This window comes from Salvia splendens, chromosome 6 (genome assembly GCF_004379255.2).
Source record: "Salvia splendens isolate huo1 chromosome 6, SspV2, whole genome shotgun sequence".
NCBI lineage: Eukaryota > Viridiplantae > Streptophyta > Magnoliopsida > Lamiales > Lamiaceae > Salvia > Salvia splendens.
Window position 1 is genome coordinate 16,694,222 of NC_056037.1, and position 23,229 is coordinate 16,717,450.

General features: G+C 35.9%; 4 protein-coding genes across 4 annotated transcripts; 3 read left to right on the plus strand and 1 right to left on the minus strand.

Moving 5' to 3' along the window:
* Window positions 1–728: 728 nt before the first annotated feature.
* Window positions 729–6,325, plus strand: LOC121809845 (MLO-like protein 11). The gene is made up of 15 exons (XM_042210667.1): window positions 729–1,524; window positions 1,885–1,942; window positions 2,100–2,335; window positions 2,424–2,540; window positions 2,728–2,788; window positions 3,072–3,166; window positions 3,424–3,498; window positions 4,074–4,159; window positions 4,540–4,589; window positions 4,723–4,763; window positions 4,926–5,096; window positions 5,200–5,235; window positions 5,500–5,567; window positions 5,631–5,691; window positions 5,785–6,325. The coding sequence occupies exons 1-15, from the start codon at window positions 1,384–1,386 to the stop codon at window positions 6,172–6,174; spliced, it is 1,686 nt and encodes a 561-aa protein (XP_042066601.1). The 5' UTR covers window positions 729–1,383; the 3' UTR covers window positions 6,175–6,325.
* Window positions 6,326–7,112: 787 nt separating this feature from the next.
* On the plus strand, window positions 7,113–8,782 carry LOC121806597 (protein FAR1-RELATED SEQUENCE 5-like). Its single transcript, XM_042206706.1, has 2 exons — window positions 7,113–7,247; window positions 7,805–8,782. Exon 2 carries the CDS (start codon window positions 7,850–7,852, stop codon window positions 8,603–8,605), a length of 756 nt encoding a protein of 251 aa, XP_042062640.1. The 5' UTR covers window positions 7,113–7,247; window positions 7,805–7,849; the 3' UTR covers window positions 8,606–8,782.
* A 1,858-nt stretch (window positions 8,783–10,640) lies between these two features.
* LOC121809752 (E3 ubiquitin-protein ligase RMA1H1-like) lies at window positions 10,641–12,897 on the minus strand. The gene is made up of 2 exons (XM_042210527.1): window positions 12,743–12,897; window positions 10,641–11,616 (listed from the first exon to the last, which is right to left on the minus strand). The coding sequence occupies exon 2, from the start codon at window positions 11,609–11,611 to the stop codon at window positions 10,844–10,846; it is 768 nt and encodes a 255-aa protein (XP_042066461.1). The 5' UTR covers window positions 11,612–11,616; window positions 12,743–12,897; the 3' UTR covers window positions 10,641–10,843.
* Window positions 12,898–16,800: 3,903 nt separating this feature from the next.
* LOC121808885 lies at window positions 16,801–18,464 on the plus strand. The gene is made up of 3 exons (XM_042209448.1): window positions 16,801–17,499; window positions 17,762–17,845; window positions 17,925–18,464. Exons 1-3 carry the CDS (start codon window positions 16,801–16,803, stop codon window positions 18,462–18,464), a joined length of 1,323 nt encoding a protein of 440 aa, XP_042065382.1.
* The last annotated feature ends 4,765 nt before the right edge of the window (window positions 18,465–23,229 follow it).

Consider the following 23,229-nt stretch of genomic DNA (forward strand, 5'->3'; position numbering starts at 1 on the left):
ATCTGGACCGTTGAAAAATGACAATAGATGATAAAATTACATCAACAGAAAATGTCAACACAGTGTCAACGGTTGAAAAATGCAAACAGAAAATGTCAACACAGAGTATAGACATGTATTCAAATGCAAACTCTAAATATTGTATAAACTCCAACCTATGATCTGGACCGTTGAAAAATGTCAACAGATGATAAAATTACATCAACAGAAAATGTCAACACAGTGTAAACGGTTGATGTTGTGTTTACATTGTGTTGACATTTTGTGTTGATGTAATTTTATCATCTGTTGACATTTTTCAACGGTCTAGATCATAATTTGGAATTTGCACAATATTTAGAGTTTGCATTTTATCACTACCCATAGACAATAATTATATCACTCGGCAATCTCAACGCCACCTTCATTATACTCCATCCGTCCCATAAAAATAGGTCATATTTCCTTTTTCGTCCATCCCATACAAATAGTCCATATCCATTTATGGCAACACTTTTCCTCTTTCTCTTTTACTTTATCATTTATGGGTCTCACCATCCGCTACATAATTTCAATTACTTTTTCTCTTTCTCTCTTACTCTACCAAATTATATATTAAAATCCGTATTAACCTTAAAGTCTTATTTCTATTGGACGGAGTGAGTAGTATATTCAATTTTCTTTTGCCTATGCCTATGCCTATATATTGGGATAAGAAAGATTGATTACTAATTAATCCCTAATCTTGGTCCATCAATTACGCGGTCGGTCCCCAGTCCCGACATTGCATCTTGCATGTAGTCGAGCTTGATGCTAATTTCTAGAGAGAGAGAGAGAGAGAGAGAGAGGAAGGAAGGTAGGAAGGAGAGCTCACACCGCTTTTATGGCCGAAAGAATGAATTTTTAGAAATTTTTACAACTCCAGCGCCAGCCATCAGCCAGCCCACACACTTGATGCACTCTGATTCAACTATTCCAACACATTTTTTCCTGTCAGAATTTAATTAAATTAAATTATTTTCTAAAGAAGAACTTTCTTGTCCGTATCAATTTCTGCTTTTAATCTCAAAACTCTTCCTTTTTCTTGTTGGTGACAAAAAAAATGAAATCTTGCTTTGTCTTCCCATGTAGAAAATGGAGTCCCATCTTAGTCAAATGTTGATTTTGAACTAGTATATTCCAATTCCACCGTCTTTCGCGGCATAGATTAAAGTATTAGCACAACTACTTTGCATTTTCTTCACTCCTGAAGCAGCGGCTGCATTTATGGTTTCATCACTACGCGTTTTTTTTAAGACTAGTGTGAGTTTTGAAACAAAGTTTGGATTTTTTATTTTGGGTTTTGTCTAATTGAGGGGTTGGAGTTTGGGGGGAGCTCTGGATTTTGAGGTCTGAGCTTCGAGAATGTCTGAATCCGAAGCCTCACAAAATGAGAAGGATCTGAGGTCGTTGGCTCTGACTCCAACATGGTCTGTGGCTTCTGTTTTGACCATTTTTGTTGCCGTTTCACTGCTCGTGGAGCGATCCATTCACCGCTTGGGAATTGTGAGTGCCATTCTGTTTGCTTCTTGTTTTGCCAGGTTTCTTGTTTGGATAATTCATAAATGCAGAATACAAGGTTTTCTCTGTTTGCTTTTAGGATATATTCTGTTTTGATTTCTGCAATTGATGATTTGGAGACAATGTTTATTATTTATTCTGGGTTTAGTCTTGAAATCTTCTACAAATTGAGGAAATAGTAGCTTTAAGTAGTAGTTTTGTTGTTACTACGATCTTATTTGTGTTGATACTAGTTATGAATGTAAAAAAAACGTCGAAAAAAGTAGGAATGTTTGGCTCCCACTCTGTCTACAATTGAATGTCATATTTCCTTGAACTTATGCATTCTTATAATTTCACTTTCAGTGGTTGAAGAAAACTGATCGGAAACCTTTGCTCGCTGCTGTTGAGAAAATGAAGGAAGGTAATATGACGTTTTTGTGCAATTCTCTGCTGAGAGTATTGTTATGTACAATGAGAACCGTTTTTTGTGATGGACTTTGCTTTTGTTGCTTCTATATTGTTGCAACATCTGTTCTTTTCCATTCCTTCACTCACTTATTGACGATGTGCTTTGACAGAGTTGATGCTTCTAGGGTTCATATCCCTTCTCCTCACAGCAACATCGAGCATTATATCGAATATTTGCATCCCTTCCAAGTTCTATGATAGTGCGTTTGCCCCGTGCACTAGGAAAGAAGTCGATGATGATACAGAAGATAATCATTTACAGGAGCGTGGACTTTTGATGGTCTTCTTTGGTCATCGCTCACACGGGAGAGTATTAATGGGTCTAAATCAGAATACTTGCTCAGAGGTCAGTTTTCATCATATCATGAGTCAGAATAGGGACTCGTGTTTTTTCCCCATGGTTTGTCTTTTCATATCTCTATATTCTCGTGCAGAACTATGAACCGTTTGTATCATACGAAGGACTTGAGCAGCTCCATAGGTTCATTTTTGTTATGGCTATTACACACATATCTTACAGCTGCTTAACGATGTTGTTAGCAATCGTGAAGGTAGTACTTTGATAATTCGGTTTATTTACTACTGAAAATTTTCATATTTGGTATTTCTAAATTTATTTCGACCATGTTATCTAGTTATGTGATTCTACTATGTTATTCTTTTTTTAAGTTGATGAATATCCATGACCTTGTTTTCCCTTTAAGAGTTCTAATCGTCGTTGCTTAATATTTCTGCTAGATTCACAGTTGGAGGGCGTGGGAGGATGAGGCTCACTTGGACAGGCATAATTCATTAAGTGGTAAATACTAATCCAGAATAGTTTGTTTATACTGAAGTTCAACATGAATTTGTTTAAGAGGACATGGATTTTAGAAGAATTTGAGGATAGATTGTACAAATGAAGTCTTTTGCCAATTCTGCTAACCTCTGCTTAATTTCCCTTCACAGAATGATAGCATTTAAACTATTACCTAGGCTTCCTCTAGAAGTGAACTAAAACAGAAAATTCAACAAAGACACACAATTTGAGTATCACCGAGTCAGTATCTCTAATATTTCTTTGTGCATTTTCATCTGTGCAGAAAAAACCAGAGCAATGACAATGCAAAGACAATCAACTTTTGTGAGAGTCCATACATCAACTCCTATGCAGAGGAACAACTTTCTCGTTTGGGTGGTAAGTTCACTGCAATCTTGCGCGAATAGTGCATTACTATTTTTGTGCAAGGTGAATTACAATTATAGCATAATCTTGAATCATTTACTGACGATACCATACCTATTTGCCTAAGTGAACTTTTCTTTATTTCAGTAGCTAACTTCTTATTTTCCATTCATTAACAAATATTCGTTCAATATAGATGATGTTATACTATATTTATGATAGGCTAGATTGAACTTTAATCTGATTATATACTATTGATGTATATCCAGACATGCTTCTTCCGCCAGTTTGGGCGTTCAGTTGTTCGTGCTGATTACCTCACCCTTCGACAAGGATTTATCACGGTATGTGAACATCAAGTTATTTCATTATTCTCTAAATTGGGAAACATATATATGAACTTACGTTCAAAAGCATTACTCTCCACGCAAAACTTCCATCACTTCACATCTTGTTTCCAGCTACATCGACAATCAAAACAACTAATTGCAAAATAATGTTAGTTTAGACTGCAGACAACTAATAGAGTAACATCCAATGTATAACTAGGATGAATCATCTTGGAATTTAGAAATGCCTATCTGTAGGGATGCCATTGACATTCATGAAAGCAATGGTTGTAGATATAGTCATACTTGATCTCTTGGTTCTCTTTTATATGCCATTTTCTTCAAACAGTTACGTATATAATTACTTCGTCAACTTTCCATAGAGAAATGCACCCCACAAGATAAACAACAAGTTATTTGATCAATGATATGGATAAAATATTTTTTTAATCTATCTGTTCCTCCCGTTCATGGATTTGCCTCAACCACTTCGCTATGTTTTTTTTCTGTTGGTTTTGCATCAATTTAAGTTTTGACATACTTGGACACATTAAGCTTAATGTTTACGTTTCTCTGTCTTAATATGGCAGAACCACAACCTCACATCAACATATGATTTCCACAGCTATATGATTCGTTCTATGGAAGAAGAATTTCAAAGGATAGTTGGTGTCAGGTAAGGAATATTGTCATTTCAAATTCCGACTATTCTCCTATTATTAAATATTAATAATTTTAACAATGTTCCATTACTTTAACATTGTGCTCATTCTTCCTAAACAAAGGCAAAAGTTCTATACTAGATTAACAGAATTTCAAGCTCCTACGTTTTCCCTGAAAGTGAAGCCAAAATAATTCGAGTTGATGTTGATAAATTTAAATGCTCTTAATGGCTATCCTGCATAAATAACTTGCTATCTATGTAATCTAATTATAAAATCATGCTTCTAGTACAAGTTCGCTTGAGCTGTGCACTAAACCGATTAGTTCAAATCCATAATATTTTGTTACACTATGGTCATTGTGGAGGCTTTTTGACACCCCCTTCTTGTGCAGTGCTCCACTCTGGGGATTTGTTGTAGCTTTTATGCTGTTCAATGTAAAAGGTTAGTTAATTAAAAGCTTCTATGGTAACTCTCTCTATCACTAGGAAATTATTAGATTGGCCCAGGTCATTTTCCAGTGAAACTATATACGCCTTTGACTCATTTATTCTTCTGCTGTTAACTTTTATCGCAGGATCCAATCTATACTTCTGGATTGCACTTATTCCTGTCACTGTAAGTTGCAAAACAAAAACATATGATGCTTCTAATCTTTGGAAACATATATTCGAGATTGTAGCTTAGAACTATATTTTTTGCTCAATACGTTACATGCTGAAATGGGACAAAAAGTATGAGACCATTTCGTTTAAAAAAACGCATTGTGTTTAATTGCAGCTTGTTCTACTTGTTGGCACAAAGCTGCAACACATCATAGCAACCTTGGCATTAGAGAGTGCGGGTATAACAGGGAGCTTTAACGGACCTAAGTTTAGACCCCGGGATGAACTGTTTTGGTTCAAGAAGCCAGAACTTTTGCTGTCCTTGATTCATTTTATCCTATTCCAGGTTTGCCATTTTTATAGGAATTTTACTAGTGAAATTGTGTGTATGTTATGGTCCTGTGCAACGTAAATTTAAACTAATGATTTCTACATTAACACTCTGGCAGAACGCATTTGAGCTCGCTTCATTCTTCTGGTTCTGGGTACGTCCTGATTTCTTTCAATATGTAGTATAAGAATTTGACGTGAAAGGATAACGAGGGTGTGATGAAATTGGATCCAAGTCCTTTAAGTTGGAATGTCTAGCATTAATAGTCCGAATTATCATGCATCAAACTATGGTTTTCCTTCAAATGTCACACTTCCAATGGATAATTAAATGTCTCAGATTATAAAAAGCTTAACTTTTTGTTAATCACAACATCATTATTGATGAAATTCTCACAATTGTTATCTTTATATTGCAGTGGCAGTTTGGCTACAATTCTTGCTTCATAAGGAACCACTTACTAGTCTATTTACGACTATTTGTTGGGTACGCCTTAAATCCCTTCCCCCCAAAGATGATCCGAAGTCGATAAACTTCTTTTTTCTCCAGGTTTGCAGGGCAATTCTTGTGCAGCTACAGCACCCTGCCACTCTACGCATTAGTAACTCAGGTGATACGAAGCTTAAATCCTCAATCGCACGAATCTATGTTTCGCTATGTTACAATGCTCTCTTCTAATGTGTTGTTTCTCTTCATTATTAAGATGGGAACGAATTACAAGGCTGCCATGATCCCACACAACATACGAGAGACGATCCACGGATGGGGAAAGGCAGCTCGGAGGAGGAGAAAAATGGGCGTCTTCACAGACGATTCAACCATTCACACAGATACTAGCACGGTCATGTCAGTCGAGGAAGATGACGACCATCAGTTGATAGATAGTCCCCGATTCGCCCCTAAGTCAGCTGCAGAAATCGAGCTCCAACAGACCACAGTTGACATCAGCGATGATCAATCCCCGCCATCTGCTAATGAGGCTTCAACTCGCGTTGGTACTCCTCTCCTTCGCCCCTCTGCTTCTGTTTCCACCTCGGTTTCTTATAGGATTCTGCAAGAAACGGCACCAAGATCTTCCTCCATGCCGCGCTAGGACGAAAACGAGAATTATTGTTTGTTGTTAATACTTCTACAGGCAGTAGTTGTAATATAACTTTGGTAGATTAAAGCAGATGTGAACAAACAGAATGTTGTTGTAGTAGAAATCTTCAAAGCTTATAGAGTGAATGAATAGTTTAAACATATTTCCTTTTTTCTTTTTATCTGCAAATTTTTAATGACTAAACAAGATATCTGATTCTCTATAGATTTTCAGCTAGCTATTTATTTTCCAGCAGCCAAAAAACAGGTCACAAAATCATAGTGTGACACTTTCTTATCTCTGGTAATAATTTGAAATTGAATAAAAGAAAAAGAAAGTAACACATTGAACTAGATTGATAGGAATATGATATCTCAATTTAAATAGTAGATAGTAATTTTAATATATTCCTTATATTCATATAGTAACTTCAGTCTATTCCTTTTTCCTTTTGTCCACCATCAATAGTCTAATTTCTTTCTGATGGATTTTAAGAAATATTAACAAAATGTATGGAAAAAGGTTAGTGAATTATATATCTTATTTGTATGTGATTGGTTTAAATTGAATATTGAAATGTAGGGCCTATTACTGTCTATAGTAAAAATGATACGAGACTCCTATTCTCAGACGAACTGAAATGTAAAAACATGACTCTTAATCGCGGGCGAAGAAAATGTAGGGCCTATTACTGTCTATAGTAAAAATGATACGAGACTCTTATTCTCAGACGAACTGAAATGTAAAAACATGACTCTTAATCAAGGGCGAAAAAAGTATTTATTTTTCTTTCACTCGTCAACACCCTCTCTCGAACCCTGTGAACCGATTCTCTATGGAACTTGAAAAGAGTAAGGTTAGACTTTTTCCTGGTTGAGGTTAAATAAATAAAATCAAGATAAATAGTAGAATGCAATAATGATAAGTATAAAATGAGAAATTTAAGAGAAAATTTCCAATATTCAGTGAGTTATATACTCACTCCATCTCTAAAAATGAAAAATCCCAACTCTGTTTTGCTGGTGGTGCCGGCCCCACTTCACCTCCTCTAAGTCAGCGGCGGCCACGCCATCCCTCCGCCTCCGGTACGCTTCCTTCTCCGTCAATTACCGCTATCTGCTGAATCCTCTCATTTTCCTTTCTGATTTTTTTTTGTTTATTGAAATTGAGATTTTTTATAATATGACAATCGTGTAATCTCGCCGATTGCAAACATTTGATTTGAATTCTGTTACTCCTTTTTTTGGAATTCTATTGTATTTTTAGGGTTTTCAACTGTGTAGATACAATATAGGGCTTCCTTAGTATTTATATTCTGAAATTGGCATCAAAAAAATTATAGAGGAAGTATACTAACTGGCTGATTTGTTAGGTAAAATAATCATGAGATGTATTCTAGTTTTGAGTGTTGAGATTATTTTAGTTGGAGGGAGTGGTTATGACTAATTATCAAACCATCTATGATTGAATTGTGAGATTCAATCTCATGAACCAAACAGTCAAACACAATACATATTTAATTCTGAGATATAATCTTGCAAACCGAATAGCCCCTAAAATGATCCAGTAGTGTTTATATGTCGATAGAAGTCGATGAATTGTTGGATCGTAGAATTCGACTGAAGGCGATCCTAATTTGCAGTTATGGATCTTGAAGTAGCTAGGAGCTAGTTGTTGATTGCTCAAGATGTTGATGGATTATGAGATAAACAGTGATGTAAATGGCGAGGTCGTAGGAAGTTCTACCGATCACCAAGGAGGAACAGATGCGATTGTCGCGAGTTCTGCTAACAGGGTGCTCCATCACGGACTAGATATTAAAGTGGACGAGGATTCCCCCGAGATGGAATTGTTCGAGTTGCAGGATGTAGATTGCATCACCCCTAATGACGAACCATATATCGGCCAAGAGTTTGAGTCTGAAGCTGCAGCACATGCTTTTTACAACGCGTACGCGACCAGAGCTGGTTTCGTAGTCCGTGTCAGCAAGCTTTCTCGATCAATGCGTGATGGAACTGCCATTGGTCGGGCACTGGTTTGCAACAGGGAGGGCTTCAGGATGGGCGAGAAACGGGAGAAGATGGTGCGCCAAAGGGCGGAGACGAGGGTCGGTTGCAGAGCCATGGTTTTAGTTAGAAAAGGGTGTTCGAGTAAATGGAGAGTTACGAAATTCGTCAAGGAGCATAGTCACGCTCTGACTCCCGGTAAGGGCCGTAAGGATCTCATTTACGATCAATACCCCAACGAGCATGATAAAATTCGGGAACTATCGCAGCAGCTGGCTACCGAGAAAAAGAAGGTTGCTGCATACAAAAGGCATTTGGAAATGGTGTTCGAACACATCGAGGAACACGATCGATCTCTCGGAAATAAGATCCAAGACATTATGAACAGTGTGAGGGAGATGGAAAGGAAAGATCAACTAGATCCTAGATTATGTTGACAAAATCATGTTTTTCCCACAATACAAGTAGAAACAAAACAGTATCAAGATTTCTGTGATTTCACTGTAGAAGTTTGCATAATATTTTTTTAGTCCTTTGTACATTTGTTGTAGGAATAGTGATTCAAAGTGTGTAATTGTGCGCACAATCAATTGAATATGAATTGAGAGTTTTCATGTCTTGTGGATTCAATGTTTTTGTTTGTTTTTACCACAGGTCTACGGAACCCGCCTTTGCGACGGAACCCGCCTTTGCGACGAACCTTTTGATAGTGGACATCTTCTCTCCCGGTGATTAAATGCATGTACTAACTACAAAAAAATAATTACAGTATTATTTTTTATCAATTCATCTAAATTAATCTTTATCTTTTTCAATGGGTGTATTATTTTTCAATAATAATACTTCAATAATCTTTTTTTTTTCCTCTTACTTTACCAAATTTTCATTAAAATATGTGTTCCACTATTCAGACTGTTTTTCATGAACGAAAGTAATACTCCATCCGTCCCTGAAAATTTATCACATTTCATTTTTCGCACTCGTTTTAGAAAAATGATGATAAATAGCTAAAGTGGAGAGATAGTAAAGTAATAAATAAAATAACCATGAGAGTCTATTCTACATTATTCTCTCTTACTTTATACTTATTCCACTTTAACTATTTATTATCATTTATTCAAAACGAGTGCAGAAAATGAAATGTGAGAAATTTTCAGGGACTGAGGGAGCATTAGATATTATATCAAAAAATATTTCATATAACTAATTACATAAGAAAATAAAATTATATAATTAAATCTAATCACATAAGAAAATAAAGTTTATTTTGATAAAAATAATTACTATTCCCTTTGTCCCATAAAAAATATATCACCATCATATTTAGTTTATTCCTCTAAAGATGCCACATTTCTAATTTTAGAAGAAGTTCTCTCTTACAATAATATAAATATTATATTTTCTCTTTTCACCTAACACAATAACAAAAAATAAATTATTAAAATTTCAAAAATTACATAAGAGACAATGCAATCAAATCAGACAACGAGCTTAAGGACGGTGACGAAGATCCTAAACTTGCAGAGATGAGAGAAAAGGCTCCGGGTGTCCACTATAAGGCGGACACGCCCAATAGCCCCGCCCCAATTTTTGTCCATAGCCCCAATTTTGTTGTCCATAGCCCCAAAATTCTATTTCCGCCACTATAGTGGACAACTCCAATAGCCCCAAATTTTATAATCAATTTTCATTTTTAAATATTTTTTAGTTTCAATCAAGTGTAATTTAAATAATCGCAGTATAAATAACTAGAATACGAGGTAATTAGGCCCGAATATTCGTTGTATTGCAAACCGGTAAAATTATACAACGAATAATTAAAATAAAATATCCGCCAAATCCCGACGGCTGAGAAGCATATCCGCCAAACGCGATGGCGGCGAATGATGGGCCGACGGCTGAGATGGATTGCTGTCATATCCCGATTCCTCAGTGTCGGGTGATTCGTCGTCTCCTCGGTACATTTTGTAGAGAGTGTTTTTGTAGAAAGTGGGTGTATGGATTTTGTGAAAATGGGAGTGGGGAAGAGGGGGAGTGGTATTTATAGATGAAAAAACGAAAAAAAAAATTCAAAAAATGCGGCTATAGCCGCGGCGGATATCAGCCACTATAATAGCCGCGGCTATAGCCGCGCCTATACACCCACCGCCGCGTCCTCGCCCCACTCGCGGCGAAGCCTCGTCCGCCGCCCTCCCCCCACCAGCCGCGTCCACCCTCGCGGCGGACACCCCCTCCACTATAATAGCCGGGCCTACCGCCCCGCTTCCGCCCCGCTCGCGGCTATAGCCGCGTCCACCTTATAGTGGACGCTCTCATAGTGTTATAATTTTGTGCCATACTACTTGAATTATTTTGGAGACAGTACCCTATATGAATATAAATATTTCGGCCTTCATTCTCAGCAGCAATTTCAAAATTTACAGTTGAACATCACCACACACAACCCTAACCAGAGGACCAAATAAACAAACATAACAAGGAAAAAGCTCTGTAAAATATAATTGTGAGTTTGATTCCTGTCCCTAGCAAGAAAAAAATCATGTACAGAAAGATAAACCCACTCGTACATCATCATCATCATCAACAACATCTCTAACGCGCTCATATGTACTCGACTCCTCTCCCAGAAATGATCTATACACAGCTATACAACACTTGATTCTAGAATTACAAACTTAAAATAAGAGAAGGCACAGAAAACCGCAGCAGTAAAGAAAGATCGACAGTCTGTTCAGCGACTTTTCCAGCTGAATTTCGTGCCTTCTCAACCTCGGGCTACCATTTCCTATTAAGGGGTAAGAATTTGTATACGGATAAGCAAACAAGTTGGTGTCTGTGCTCCCAAACATACCAGAAAACACTATTTCACTGACCATGCTGATTGTCGGACTAACGAAGCTGGTAGTGGGTGGAGGGATCGAAGAATAGTTGCCAAATTGATTGGGGAAGTACTGGTATTGATTGAGCATCTGGTTCTCCTGCTGAAACGGGATTGGAGTGTTTTGCTGATTCAAATCGGAAGAAACTGATGGTGAAGTAGCAAGCAAGGTACTCAACCCGAGTGCTGGTGGCCTGGGAGGTACACTTGCATCCAACTGCCACTTCTTGGCTTCAGACTCGGATGGAGACCTGCCCCGACCATAGAGGGGGACCAAAGAAGCATTAGTGATGAATGACTTGCAGACCGGACATCTAGGCCGTTCATCTGACTCAAACGATGACCTCTGAACATGGAGCCATTTATATATGCACGGCCAGCAGTACAGGTGACCACACAGAGTTACAACAGGTTCGTGACATGAATCTAGACATATGTTGCAATCAAACCCTCCATTTGGGTTTTCGGCTACCTGTGAAACCGAATTCCATTTTTGTTTGTGTGAGACATCAGCCTCGGATCCCAAATGCATGGTTGGGGCACTAAAGCTTTGCTCATAAGCCATGATAACTACACACATGTAACAAAACATATTAGGAAAAGGAATGCTTTTTCATAGTATATAAATATCATAGAAAAACAATTTGGTAGCATCACCAAGAAAGAACATAAAAGAAATTATGTTTGTAATCCCACAAAACATGAAAGAATACAAAGAAAAATGGGATTAACCATAAAAGGTTGAAGCTGAATCATGTTGGAGATTTTTCAACAGATAAAATGGCCAAGTATAATGATACTTCCATGAAAGGAACAAGACAAATAATTTTCCAGCCTGGGCTGGGGCATCTCATAAACTATCACAGGCTTTTATTTGGTTTTTAAATATAGAAAATAATAGATGATGGGTCCAAGATTGAGAATTTAGTCTTTCTGGATATAGCCAAACAGGCACTCAACAGCTTTCAAACAGATTAGATAAAAGCTGATCTTATGCCGCTTGAATTGTAAGGATTTTATAGTCGATGGTGTCAATTAAAAAGTGCTAAATAGACTGTTCAAGAAAAGAAATGACAAATGTAAACAATTTTAGAAGAAAAGAAGATGATTTGTCCAAGAAACTTAAAACACAGCTTTAAACTCCCATCTGTTCAATTAGAAAACTCTCTTTTAATTCTGCATCTCACTTTCAAGCCTAAATCACATTTAAAATGAAATCAATCTCTTGATTTTTATAAAACAGATAGCAACTTTTTCACATAAATATCTTCCAGCACCTTTTCTACAAATTTTCCCTTAAAAGGTGTAAACAAACACTAGTCTTTTTACTACCACATCAGCCCTTTCAAAGAAAATCCTCTCCATTCCTAGACTCTCAATCCTTCAAAAATTCTCAAACAATCACCTTGTAAATTAGAAAATTCCAAATTAAATAAACAAACTAAAAACAGAAACATTCCATTACAAAAGAGAGACATTTCAAATTCAAGGAATTTCATAACTCATCACACAAAAAACAACAAAAACAAACCACGGATAATGAGAAACAAAGGTATCGATTCACTTTTTTTTTTACCGCACCTTCAATTAAAAAATAGAAAACAATGAAATGCTTGAGATCTAAAAAAAATAAGGTAAACACAAACAATTCTGCAAAACTGAAGAAACCTAAAGAAATTCGCGGAACAAAGCTTACCAAAATAAAGGAAGAGCGGAGTGTAGAGCGAGAAGCACAGATACAGCAGGTTAATTTTGACGAGAGGAGGGAGAAGCAGAAACAATTGGCGGTTTGATGGAAACGAGAAATCGATGTGACCTATGCTATATAGAGAGCTGATTGGGAAATGGGTCACCTACACCGCGTTGCACTAGATTATTATTTGCCGGAGTCGAATGCACGCGCCTTTCTTTCACGCTCTCCGTCAATCACTCCGCTCCACTGATTTACTATATTTTCTTTTTTATTTACATTAATTACTAATGAGCACTTACATCGAGGACTAATCAAATTATTTAATTCCTCATAATAGAAATAATATTAGTCAATCGTTTTAACTATTGTGCAATATTAAAAATCTTTTATTTGCCATGACATTTTCAATACATGACTGCGATGCTACTATGTTGTTAAGCTAATTGTTGGCACCCAACTTTAATATTCATTACGCCATCAAAAAGTAAAAAATCAATTTGGATATGATCGAGTGTCATAAGATTCATCCAACTTTAACTAAATAATCAGGAGATTAATTTCTGCTTTTGACTATGAAGCAACCTTATCTTTGAGTGTCATAAGACTCATCCAACGTTAATTAAACAATTGCAATGACATTTTTAATACATGACTGCGATGCTACTAGAGTGTCATTGCAAATTAGCAATTGTCGTTGAAAATAAGCTTGTTGTTTTGCTAGGTGTTCATCATGATGCCACTATAATAATGTAAAATTATTTATTTGGTGGAGTATTTTTTAAATGTACAGAGCCTTTTGCTTTGTTTTCTTTTTTCTATCTCTATTGTCGAAAAATAGGGAACTTAATCTAATGGAAAGGGACCACGACAGATGGCTTGACGTCCCGGTCTAGCCATATATTAAATTGAAATATCTACAAAACTTAGAGAATCCAAAAATTGATAATATATAATACTACTATTACTCCAAATAATTATTGATTAGTCACAGCCACATATACTTAACTTTTGTAGTACATGATGTATCTCAATCAGGATGCATGTTTCAGGTCATATACATTGCATTTCCCAATCCCCTAGGCAAGCACAAATCTCTAGTAGGAATGCATTTGATGACATTATACTGATATAATATAGTTTGAAATTTTTAAATGTACAAGTGCAATTTAATTAGATCATGTGGTCAGCAAATATACATCTTGTACATGCAAAATAAATTCGAGAAAAATCAAAGATTTAAAGGTCAAATTCCATAATTTTCTCTTATATAGGTTGAGTTTTATTGCATAAGAATGAAAAACGAATCCGAAAATGGGAAATTAAATCAAGCTAACCAAAATTATTGAATTCGGTTGGTTTCAGATTTGGTATTTTCAAAACCAAATAAAATCGATTTTCGAATTATACATATAAATATAAATCATATGACCAATAATAGTTCTTTCCTGAATTTGACCCTGTTTTTTTATTAATCAAAATGCTCGAGCTAAGAGAAACAAGCTGTGGAGTACAAACAGAAACCAACACCAAAACAATAAGAAATGGAGCAATAAACTCCACCCTAATCAAATCTAGAAAAGAAAACTACGACACGCGATAGGAGCCATAAAACCACTGTCAAGAAGGTCACGAAAAGCTTACCACCTAGCCTCGAGTTGACAAGAACCTGCCCACTTCTTGACTTCCTCCAAATTATCAAGAATTAGTCCCGGTGAGAAGGGAAAATAGTGACACCAACTCCAAGTCCATATGCCGAGGTGCCAAAACAACATTTCTTTCTCAAAACTCTCAATTCGGGTTAAGGCCTTGGAATTGAGATTTCATATAGAACATTGACAATCCAAGTAATAATGTGGAACATTGACAACCAAGATTTCATATCAAACTTTGTGAACGATGTACCACGCCATAAGAGTAGATTTGCCATTGCATAGTTTGGGATGCATAAGAGATACCCCATTGAAAGCAACAAAAATACCACATGCTGGAAATGTCCTAAGAGCTTATGCCTTATAAGTTGTGAAATTATTATATAATTAAGCTATATAAGTTAAAAATTTAAGGTGTACTATATATTAGGAATAAAAATACTCCAATAAAGTTATTTTTGTAAAATAATTGTTGGTTATAAATTATGAAAAAAATAATTTGGAGTGGTGGAACGTTTTTGAATAATAAATTGGTGCTTTGCAGCTCATTTTTTTAGATAAGATTGGGAAGAGAGTTAAAATGCAGTGTGGTTGCGTGAGAAACGACATGATGCTAACTTTGCCGCGTAAACCGTTTTCACAGATGAAATGGCAGTTGATGGTTTTATTCCGGCCACTATAATTTACTATACATATAATGTGATTTGTGATATTTAATGCAAACATGTCTTCAAATCAAGGTGGGGCATGTTACATATTAATTGATTCAAAAGTTATTCGAGTTCTAAGGTACTACTCCATAAAAATATTAATTGAACATCTACACCATACTATGGATCCATTCAATGAATTAAAATTCGGACAAATATATGGGTAAATAGCAAATTTAAATTACCAAGTTTGGTCAAAATCTGATTTATCACACAAAGTTTGAAATCCGCTAGTCAAATCACGAAGTTTCAATTTTTGTAGTTTATTCCATGGGTCGAATTTTAGGTGGAATCTTTGTTGACGTGGATTGAAATTTAAATCACGAAAAAGATGCATGTAAATTCAAAGTGTAATCACAAGAAGCTTGATCTTAAAGTTAGATTGAGACTTCAAGATGAATTTTAATGTAGAGATGTAAAGATTCCACATAAAATTCAACCCATTGGATAAACTAGAAAAATTGAAACTTCGTGATTTAATTAGCAGATTTCAAACTTTGTGGGTCGATAGACCAGATTTTGATCAAACTTTTATGATATAAATAACTATTTATCCTAAATATATTAAGGGTTATTTGTTTGTAAATGTATGATTTTTTTCCTTAAACTTTTTAATTAATATACAAACTTTTGATTAATCAGATTTATTTATTTAAAAAGAAATTAGGGGATAGCTCGAAAGTGATGTATCAAATTTAAATTTAAACTTGGATAATACACGACTATACTTACTATAGCATTCAAAAGAAAATAAAGTTAGTTAATTCTACTACTTAGAATTAGAAATCAAAATATAGGTTGTTTTGATAAGAAGGGAGACTAATCGACACATCATTAATATTATAGTACTACTGGTTTTTATATCTATCTCCATTGTATTTGATTTGATTGTCACATAGTCGTTTGTCTATACTCTAGACTGCATAAATAGTTTGCTGGGAGTGAAAATGAGTAATCCTCACTTGCCTCTGCTATAATATGAATGTGTTTTTATGACTTTTGACTTTGAATGTGTGTTTATGACTTTTGGCTTTCTATTTTATAACCTTAACTTGTCAACTTAAATGTAAAGCTTTTTACATTTATCCAACATGAAATAAATCTACTTATCAACATATATGAAAATTGAAATAAAAATTACTTCCTCCGTCTCCGATTAAGAGTCGTTGTTTGACTCGGCACGTGTTTTAAGGAAGTGTTTGAATGGTTGGTGTAGTAAATGGAGGTAGGTAGTGGAATGTGGGACATCTTTGACTTTTGGTGTAATAAATGTAATTGAATCAATTCAATGTTTAATTTAAATTTAATGTTCAATTTACATTCAATGTTTACTTCCAAAAACAATGCAATTAAATTTAATTGTATAGTCATTAACTAAATTCAATGTTCACTGCCCCAAAATTGAATGAAAAAAGGTGCAAGTTGCACTATAATTGCAAAATTAAAGCTGTGCAATGGAAATAGAGAGGGCACGTTGCATATCAATTCAAACTCCCCCCAAAAATTGAGAGGAAAGGCCACTTTCATTTAATGGAAGGAATTCTTACAAGTAAGGAGGGAAAATGTACAAGCAAATTCAAAGTGTTCACCAACTCCTATAAATACATTCATTTCTACTCTCCATTTAGTTCCACTAACCAAAAAAAAAAGGAAAAGCTATTGGTTTTTTAGTATACCCTCAGAAAATTTTCATCACTGGGTAATGGAGAATGAGGTGGTCCGAGTGTTGGTCCCTGATCAGGAGCAGCAGGGGCAGTGGCAGGGGCAGGGTGGATGGCATCGGCCTACATTAGCATTGACTAGCCCTAAAAAAAACCTCATTGCGCAGTTTCTTCTACAGCGAAGTACGACTGGAGTGCTGCCAAGAGGTTCTTGTGCAGAGGCTGCCAAAAAATTCAACATCCACAAAAGGACAGCAAAGAGAATATGGCACATCAGTAAGCATCAGATAGACAGAGGGGAACCTGTCATGATGCAAGGCAAAGTAACAGGTTATCAACACAAAGATAAACTCATGTTAGATGAAGACAAGTTTAGAAACCTGTCCATACTTGAGAGATCAACCATAAGGAAGGTTGCTTCTAAGATGGAAGTAAGCAAGACAACAATTGGTAGATTTCTTAAGAGTAATCAATTGAAACCTCATACAAGTGCTATCAAGCCTACACTTACTGAAACCAACAAAATTGCAAGGATGAAATGGTGTCTTTCTCATATTCAGCCAACACTCGCTGAAGGTAAACTTCTTTACCATTCAATGCACAACATGGTTCATATTGACGAGAAATGGTTCTACATGACAAAGACATCAGATAGATACTACCTGTTGCCGGAAGAAGATGTGCCATACAGGTCATGTAAGTCCAAGAGATTCATCACTAAAGTGATGTTCATGGCTGCTGTGAGTAGGCCACTTTGTGGGCCTGATGGAGACATCATATTTGATGGTAAAATAGGGTTATTCCCATTCACAGAACAGATACCGGCCCAAAGAAGTTCAAAGAACAGGCCAAAAGGGACAATGTAGACAAAGCCTATTCAATCAATTACCAAGGAAGTCATGAAAACTTGTCTCCTAAACCAGGTATGCCACTTTTTATGTCAATAAAGCTATCAGATAGTATTCATATCATCATGTAGTCACATACACATATCATTGCCAGATTATACCAGCAATCAAGGCCAAATGGCCAAAGCCTGTTCAATCAATTACCAAGGAAGTCATGAAAACTTGTCTCCTAAACCAGGTATGCCACTTTTTATGTCAATAAAGCTATCAGATAGTATTCATATCATCATGTAGTCACATACACATATCATTGCCAGATTATACCAGCAATCAAGGCCAAATGGCCAGCCAATGCAAGCAAGAAGATATTCATACAACAAGATAATGTCAAACCTCACCTTAGAGCTGCTGATCAACTATTTGAGACACTTGCTAGTACTGATGGATTTGAATTCCATCTAATTAGCCAACCACCCAACTCCCCAGACACAAATGTGTTAGACCTTGGGTATTTCAGGGCAATACAGTCACTACAAGATGACAAGATGGCCACAAGTATAGATGATTTGCTTAGGAATGTGTTTACCTCATTTGAAGAACTCTCACCACAGACTCTGAATAGAGTATTCATCACATTGCAAAGCTGTTTGACAACAATATTACAAGTGCATGGGAAGAATGACTACAAGATCCCTCATATGAACAAGGACAGATTGCAAAGAACAGAGGGACTGCCTTTACAACTTCAGGTTGAAGAAGCTTTGGTGAGAGAGAGCTTGGAGTATCTAAAGCTGCCTGAAAACAACATTGGGGACACATATGACATAGGGCGGCTTAACCATGCTTTAGGGTACTAGACATAAGTTAGGGACTGGAGTTTACAGTGTAAGCACCAACATATGTTGGTGTTTAAGATGTAAACTCTTTTTTTGTGCATAGGCAGCATTTTTTGTTAATGCCATCAGAAAAGTTTCATCACATGGCATCAGCCTCCAAACCCTTTATAACATATAAACATGGACCAACATCACATTAAAATCAGCCTCCAAACCATCAACATAGGGGTGACTCAAAATCACATAAACATGGACCAACATCACATTAAAATCAGCCTCCAAACCATCAACATAGGGGTGGCTCAAAATCACATAAACATTGACCAATATTACATTAACATTGAGCAATGCACATAAGCATAGATTACATCAGAAAGCCTCCAAACCCTAAAAGGGGGTTGCTCTGAATTAGAAAGAAACTCACAAATCAGAAGATATCCTTCATGCAAGGAAACATGATTAATAGCATAGCTTTTTAATTGTCGGTGTACTCTCTATTTGGCTCAATCGCCGGCTGCATAGCTCCTTCCTCGATGTCATCCAAACCAAGACAAGGTGATTCGCTTTCCAGCAAATTCACAGAACGTGAAGGCAGATTGGTCCAAGATCCGTCAAAGGGGGCAAACGGAGCTTGAGTTTCAGATCCGTCGAGACCCTTACCCGGATCTTCAGTTTCAGATCCGGAGGTTAATGGGGACGGAGGTAGACTGTCAGAAACGTAGAAGCCCTCGGACGGAGGCTGAGTTTGAGAGCCATCGAAACACTTAACCGGCGATTCGATTTCAGATCCGACTTCAAATGGGGACGGATCTAGGGTTTCAGAACCGTAGAATCCCTCGGACGGAGCTTCAGTTTCAGATCCGTAAAGGACCAGATCGGGAGGTGTCGGCCCTTCAGCCCCGTCGTCGCCTATGAACGGTGGAACACCGTGAACCACCGACCGACGACAACTTGCGTCGTAATCTACCCAGTCCGACGGTGTTTCAGGCATGACGGTGCCCATCGCGTCGGAGGGAGGTGGACGGGGAGACTGATTGAGGCAGAGGGGGAAAGGATTCATGAGTGAGAGGGCATACAGTGAGAGAGAGAGTCGAGAGTGCGTAAGATGAATCGAGAATTAGGGTTGACTGCAAACCCTAATGGGTTTGCAATTTTTTTTTAAGTGTAAATAATGGCATTCTCAGTAAATTTGCTAAACATTAAGGGTGATTTTGATGTCCTAAAATGGTAAGTGGGTAGAGTGACTCTTATTGGGGGACATCCCGAAAAGGAAATTAGCGACTCTTATTCGGGGACGGAGGAAGTATAAAATTTCGTCATCCGATCCTCGTCGGAACATATGCAATTGAGATCTGGTTAGAATCCTTATCAAATTACCTTTAATTTGATACTCCCTCCATCTCACAATAATTGTCACTTTTATTGTGGGCACGAGTTTTAATAAATGTAATGAAAAGTTGGTTGAAAAAGTTAGTGGAACGTTGGAACCTACTTACCATTTATGGTAAAAATGAAGTGTGACAATTATTGTGGGACGGACCGAAATGGAAAATAGTGATAATTATTATGGGCAGATGGAGTATATTTTTTACGAAAAAATAATTTAAATCGAGAGAGTTACGTAGTGATTAATACAAACATATATTAGAATTGACATTAATATCCTTAAGTTTATTTAATAATTTTTTTAGTTTAAAGATCTCCTAATCTAATAGCTTAAATTTAGTCTTAATTTGTGATTTAGTTAGCAATTGATTATAAGCATAGTATAAGACCATATATTGAGAAATTATGTATTCAATGCGATGCAGCTTAACAAAGCTTCATACACCAATAAATTGGGCTCAGGTCCATTTCTGATGAGAAAGAAGATGTGTAAATTCAGATATCAAGTTATGTCTCTCCCACCTCTTTGAATGCACAAGCACTATATAATTACGTCAAAAGTACTACTATTTAATATTGCAGCAAAAGTACTATTTAATATTAAAACTAATACTACATTGCATAATTCAAAATCATGCAAACTAAACTATAAAATAAAAATATATATCCCTCCGTTTTTTTAAAATAAAAATTCTTTTTTTATTCTATTTTCTAAATTAGAAATTCTTATTTTAGAAAATGAATCTCACCTTCCATTAATACTTATTAAGCTTAAGTAACTAATTTATTTAGTTTCTTTGTCATCATCTTGTTCTAGATTTTAGGAATCATGTGCAGAGTGGTATAGACGTATAGTAATAGATTTAATATCAATTGTCCATTTTATATTAGTGGATTATATAGGAAGAGAGATAAAGAGTTTTTGGGATTTTGTTAAGCAATCTGCCTATAAATAAATTGTACTTGGAAGTTTCAATACACACTGATTGTTTTATAGATAAAGAGTTTTTGGGATTTTGTTAAGCAATCTGCCTATAAATAAATTGTACTTGGAAGTTTCAATACACACTGATTGTTTTATAAATTGTACTTGGAAGTTTCAATACACACTGATTGTTTTGTCAATAAAAGACGTCTGTTATTAAATATCTCATTTTTTTTTCATACCCCAATAAATGTCTCATTTCACTTTTACTATATTTAGCAAGTAGATCGCACATTCCACTAACTCACCTCACTCACATTTTATTATAAAATCAATATATCAAAGTAGGACCTACATCCCACTGACTTTTTCTATATCTTTGTTTTACATATAGTCAAACAATTTCTCAAAATTCGAGGCGGTCGAAAATGGGACATTTATTTATGAACGAAGGGAATATGACTAAACCTATGGAACCAAATCTCAAGTTGAAGAAAGATAAAGGAAAGCCATTAACAGGTGCTATGAAGTTTCGACAACTTGTTGGGAGTTTAATTTACTTGACTATCACAAAGTAAATTTTTCATACTCATTGGAGTTGTTGCTCAATTTATACAAAACCCAATGATTCATCATTTAGATGCTGCAAGGGTATTTATGATATGTGAAAGGAACTTTAAGTCATAGGCTCATGTACTAGAGTAGTAATGAGTTCTTGTTGAGAGGGTTTGCTCCTGTATGAGAGTAGTAATGATTTCTTGTTGAGAGGGTTTGTAGATGCCGATTAGGATTTAGACCCCAAACCCTAAAATCCAAGGATTCATCATTTGGATGTTGCAAGAGTCTTTACGATATGTGAAAGGAACTTTAAGTCCTGGGCTCCTATACAAGTGTAGAATAACTTCTTGTAGAGTGGGTTTGTAGATGCCGATTTGGATGGAGACTCTAATGATTATCGGTCAACCTCAGGATACTGTATAGATATTGGACCAGCTGAAGTTTCGTGGTGATAAAAGAAGCAAGATATTGCAGCCTTGCCAAGTAGTGAAGAAGAATATGTTGCAACAACCGTGGCTGCACAAAAATGCATTTGGCTGAAGAGATTAATTGGAGATATACTGAACATAGCAGACTATTCTGTGCAAATCAAGTGTGACAATGAAAGTGCAATAAAGCTTGCTTTAAACCCACTTTTTTAATGCTCGAATGAAAGCATATTGAAGTCTGACATCATTTAATCTGTGAGAAAAATCTGAATCAAGAGATCGAGCAAGATGGAGTTTCCACCGGCGATCAAGTGGTTGATATTCTCACAAAGGCCTTGGCAACATCTAAGTTTGAACTTTTTCTTGCCTTATGTGTTTTTAATTGGAAGTTTGGACTAAGAAGAAGTGTCAAGATTAGGGCTAAACTTTATAAACCACTAACACATTTTATGTTAGTGGCTGATTTATTTTGTTTCATATTATCATTTTGTTCTAAATTTTAGAAATCATTGTGTGATTTAGCAATTGAATTAATTTCAGTAGCTTATTTTATATTAGGAAGAATGCTGGAGGGTTATTTTTAGGAATTTGTTGAGCAGTTTGTCTTTAAATAAGTTGTACTCATACTTTATCACACCTTGATTAGTGTTGGGTTTACAACGGAAGATCTATTTTAGATGATCGTTTGATTTACATCTACATATGTAGAGAAAGCTAGCATGCTCGAAAATCATAAACATGATGAACACATGCATATAATTGATACATACAATCATGCAATTAAACATATAATTTCATAATAAATCAATTAATGCAATAAGATACAAAGCGTACCATAGAATTTAGGACTGAATTCAATTACCACTTTAATTCTGTCGTTTGAACTTGATCTCAACCACGAATCTTCTGATCTGTTCACTTAACTCAGAATTGATCTTCATGTGGGCAAAGCTCGTCAGTTCCACAAGATCCATACAAGAATTGAAGACAGAAGAACTCATTAGGGATAAACCTAATTTTCGAAAATCTCAAGAGTGAGAGAGAGAGGCGTGATTATGAGCTGACTACTTCTCAATGTTTTGGGCTTGTCCCCTTTTTATATTAGGTTGTTTGTTTGGCCAAATCAGAGATGTATGGATGATTGGACGTGGGCCACAATTTAGCTTACCAATTAAATCAATTCATAATTTAAAATAAGCCAAAACTTAAATATTATTTTCATTTACTGAAGATATACTCTATTCGTCCTAAAAAAATATGCACTTTAGATTCGACACGAGTTCTAATGAAAATTTGATAAAGTAAAAATAAGGTAGAGAGAAAAAGTACTCCATTAAAGTATTGTTAATGGAGAACTGATCTCACCTTATTAGAGAGAAAATAGTTTCCAAATTAGAAAGTACGGGGGACGAACAAAATCATAATTTGGGACTTCTTCTTTAATTATATCATTTCCCGTATTGAAAATAGAAATATCCATTAATTAATA

Excerpts from the sequence above, each read along its gene's own strand:
- LOC121809752 (XM_042210527.1), bottom strand. The coding sequence starts at position 11,611 with ATGGCTTATGAGCAAAGCTTTAGTGCCCCAACCATGCATTTGGGATCC.
- LOC121808885 (XM_042209448.1), top strand. The coding sequence starts at position 16,801 with ATGGAGAATGAGGTGGTCCGAGTGTTGGTCCCTGATCAGGAGCAGCAG. Across the intron at positions 17,500-17,761 it reads AAGTGATGTTCATGGCTGCT|ATTATACCAGCAATCAAGGC; the intron begins GTGAGTAGGCCA and ends TATCATTGCCAG. Across the intron at positions 17,846-17,924 it reads AAACTTGTCTCCTAAACCAG|ATTATACCAGCAATCAAGGC; the intron begins GTATGCCACTTT and ends TATCATTGCCAG.
- LOC121806597 (XM_042206706.1), top strand. The coding sequence starts at position 7,850 with ATGTTGATGGATTATGAGATAAACAGTGATGTAAATGGCGAGGTCGTA.
- LOC121809845 (XM_042210667.1), top strand. The coding sequence starts at position 1,384 with ATGTCTGAATCCGAAGCCTCACAAAATGAGAAGGATCTGAGGTCGTTG. Across the intron at positions 1,525-1,884 it reads CCATTCACCGCTTGGGAATT|TGGTTGAAGAAAACTGATCG; the intron begins GTGAGTGCCATT and ends TTTCACTTTCAG. Across the intron at positions 4,590-4,722 it reads TATGCTGTTCAATGTAAAAG|GATCCAATCTATACTTCTGG; the intron begins GTTAGTTAATTA and ends CTTTTATCGCAG.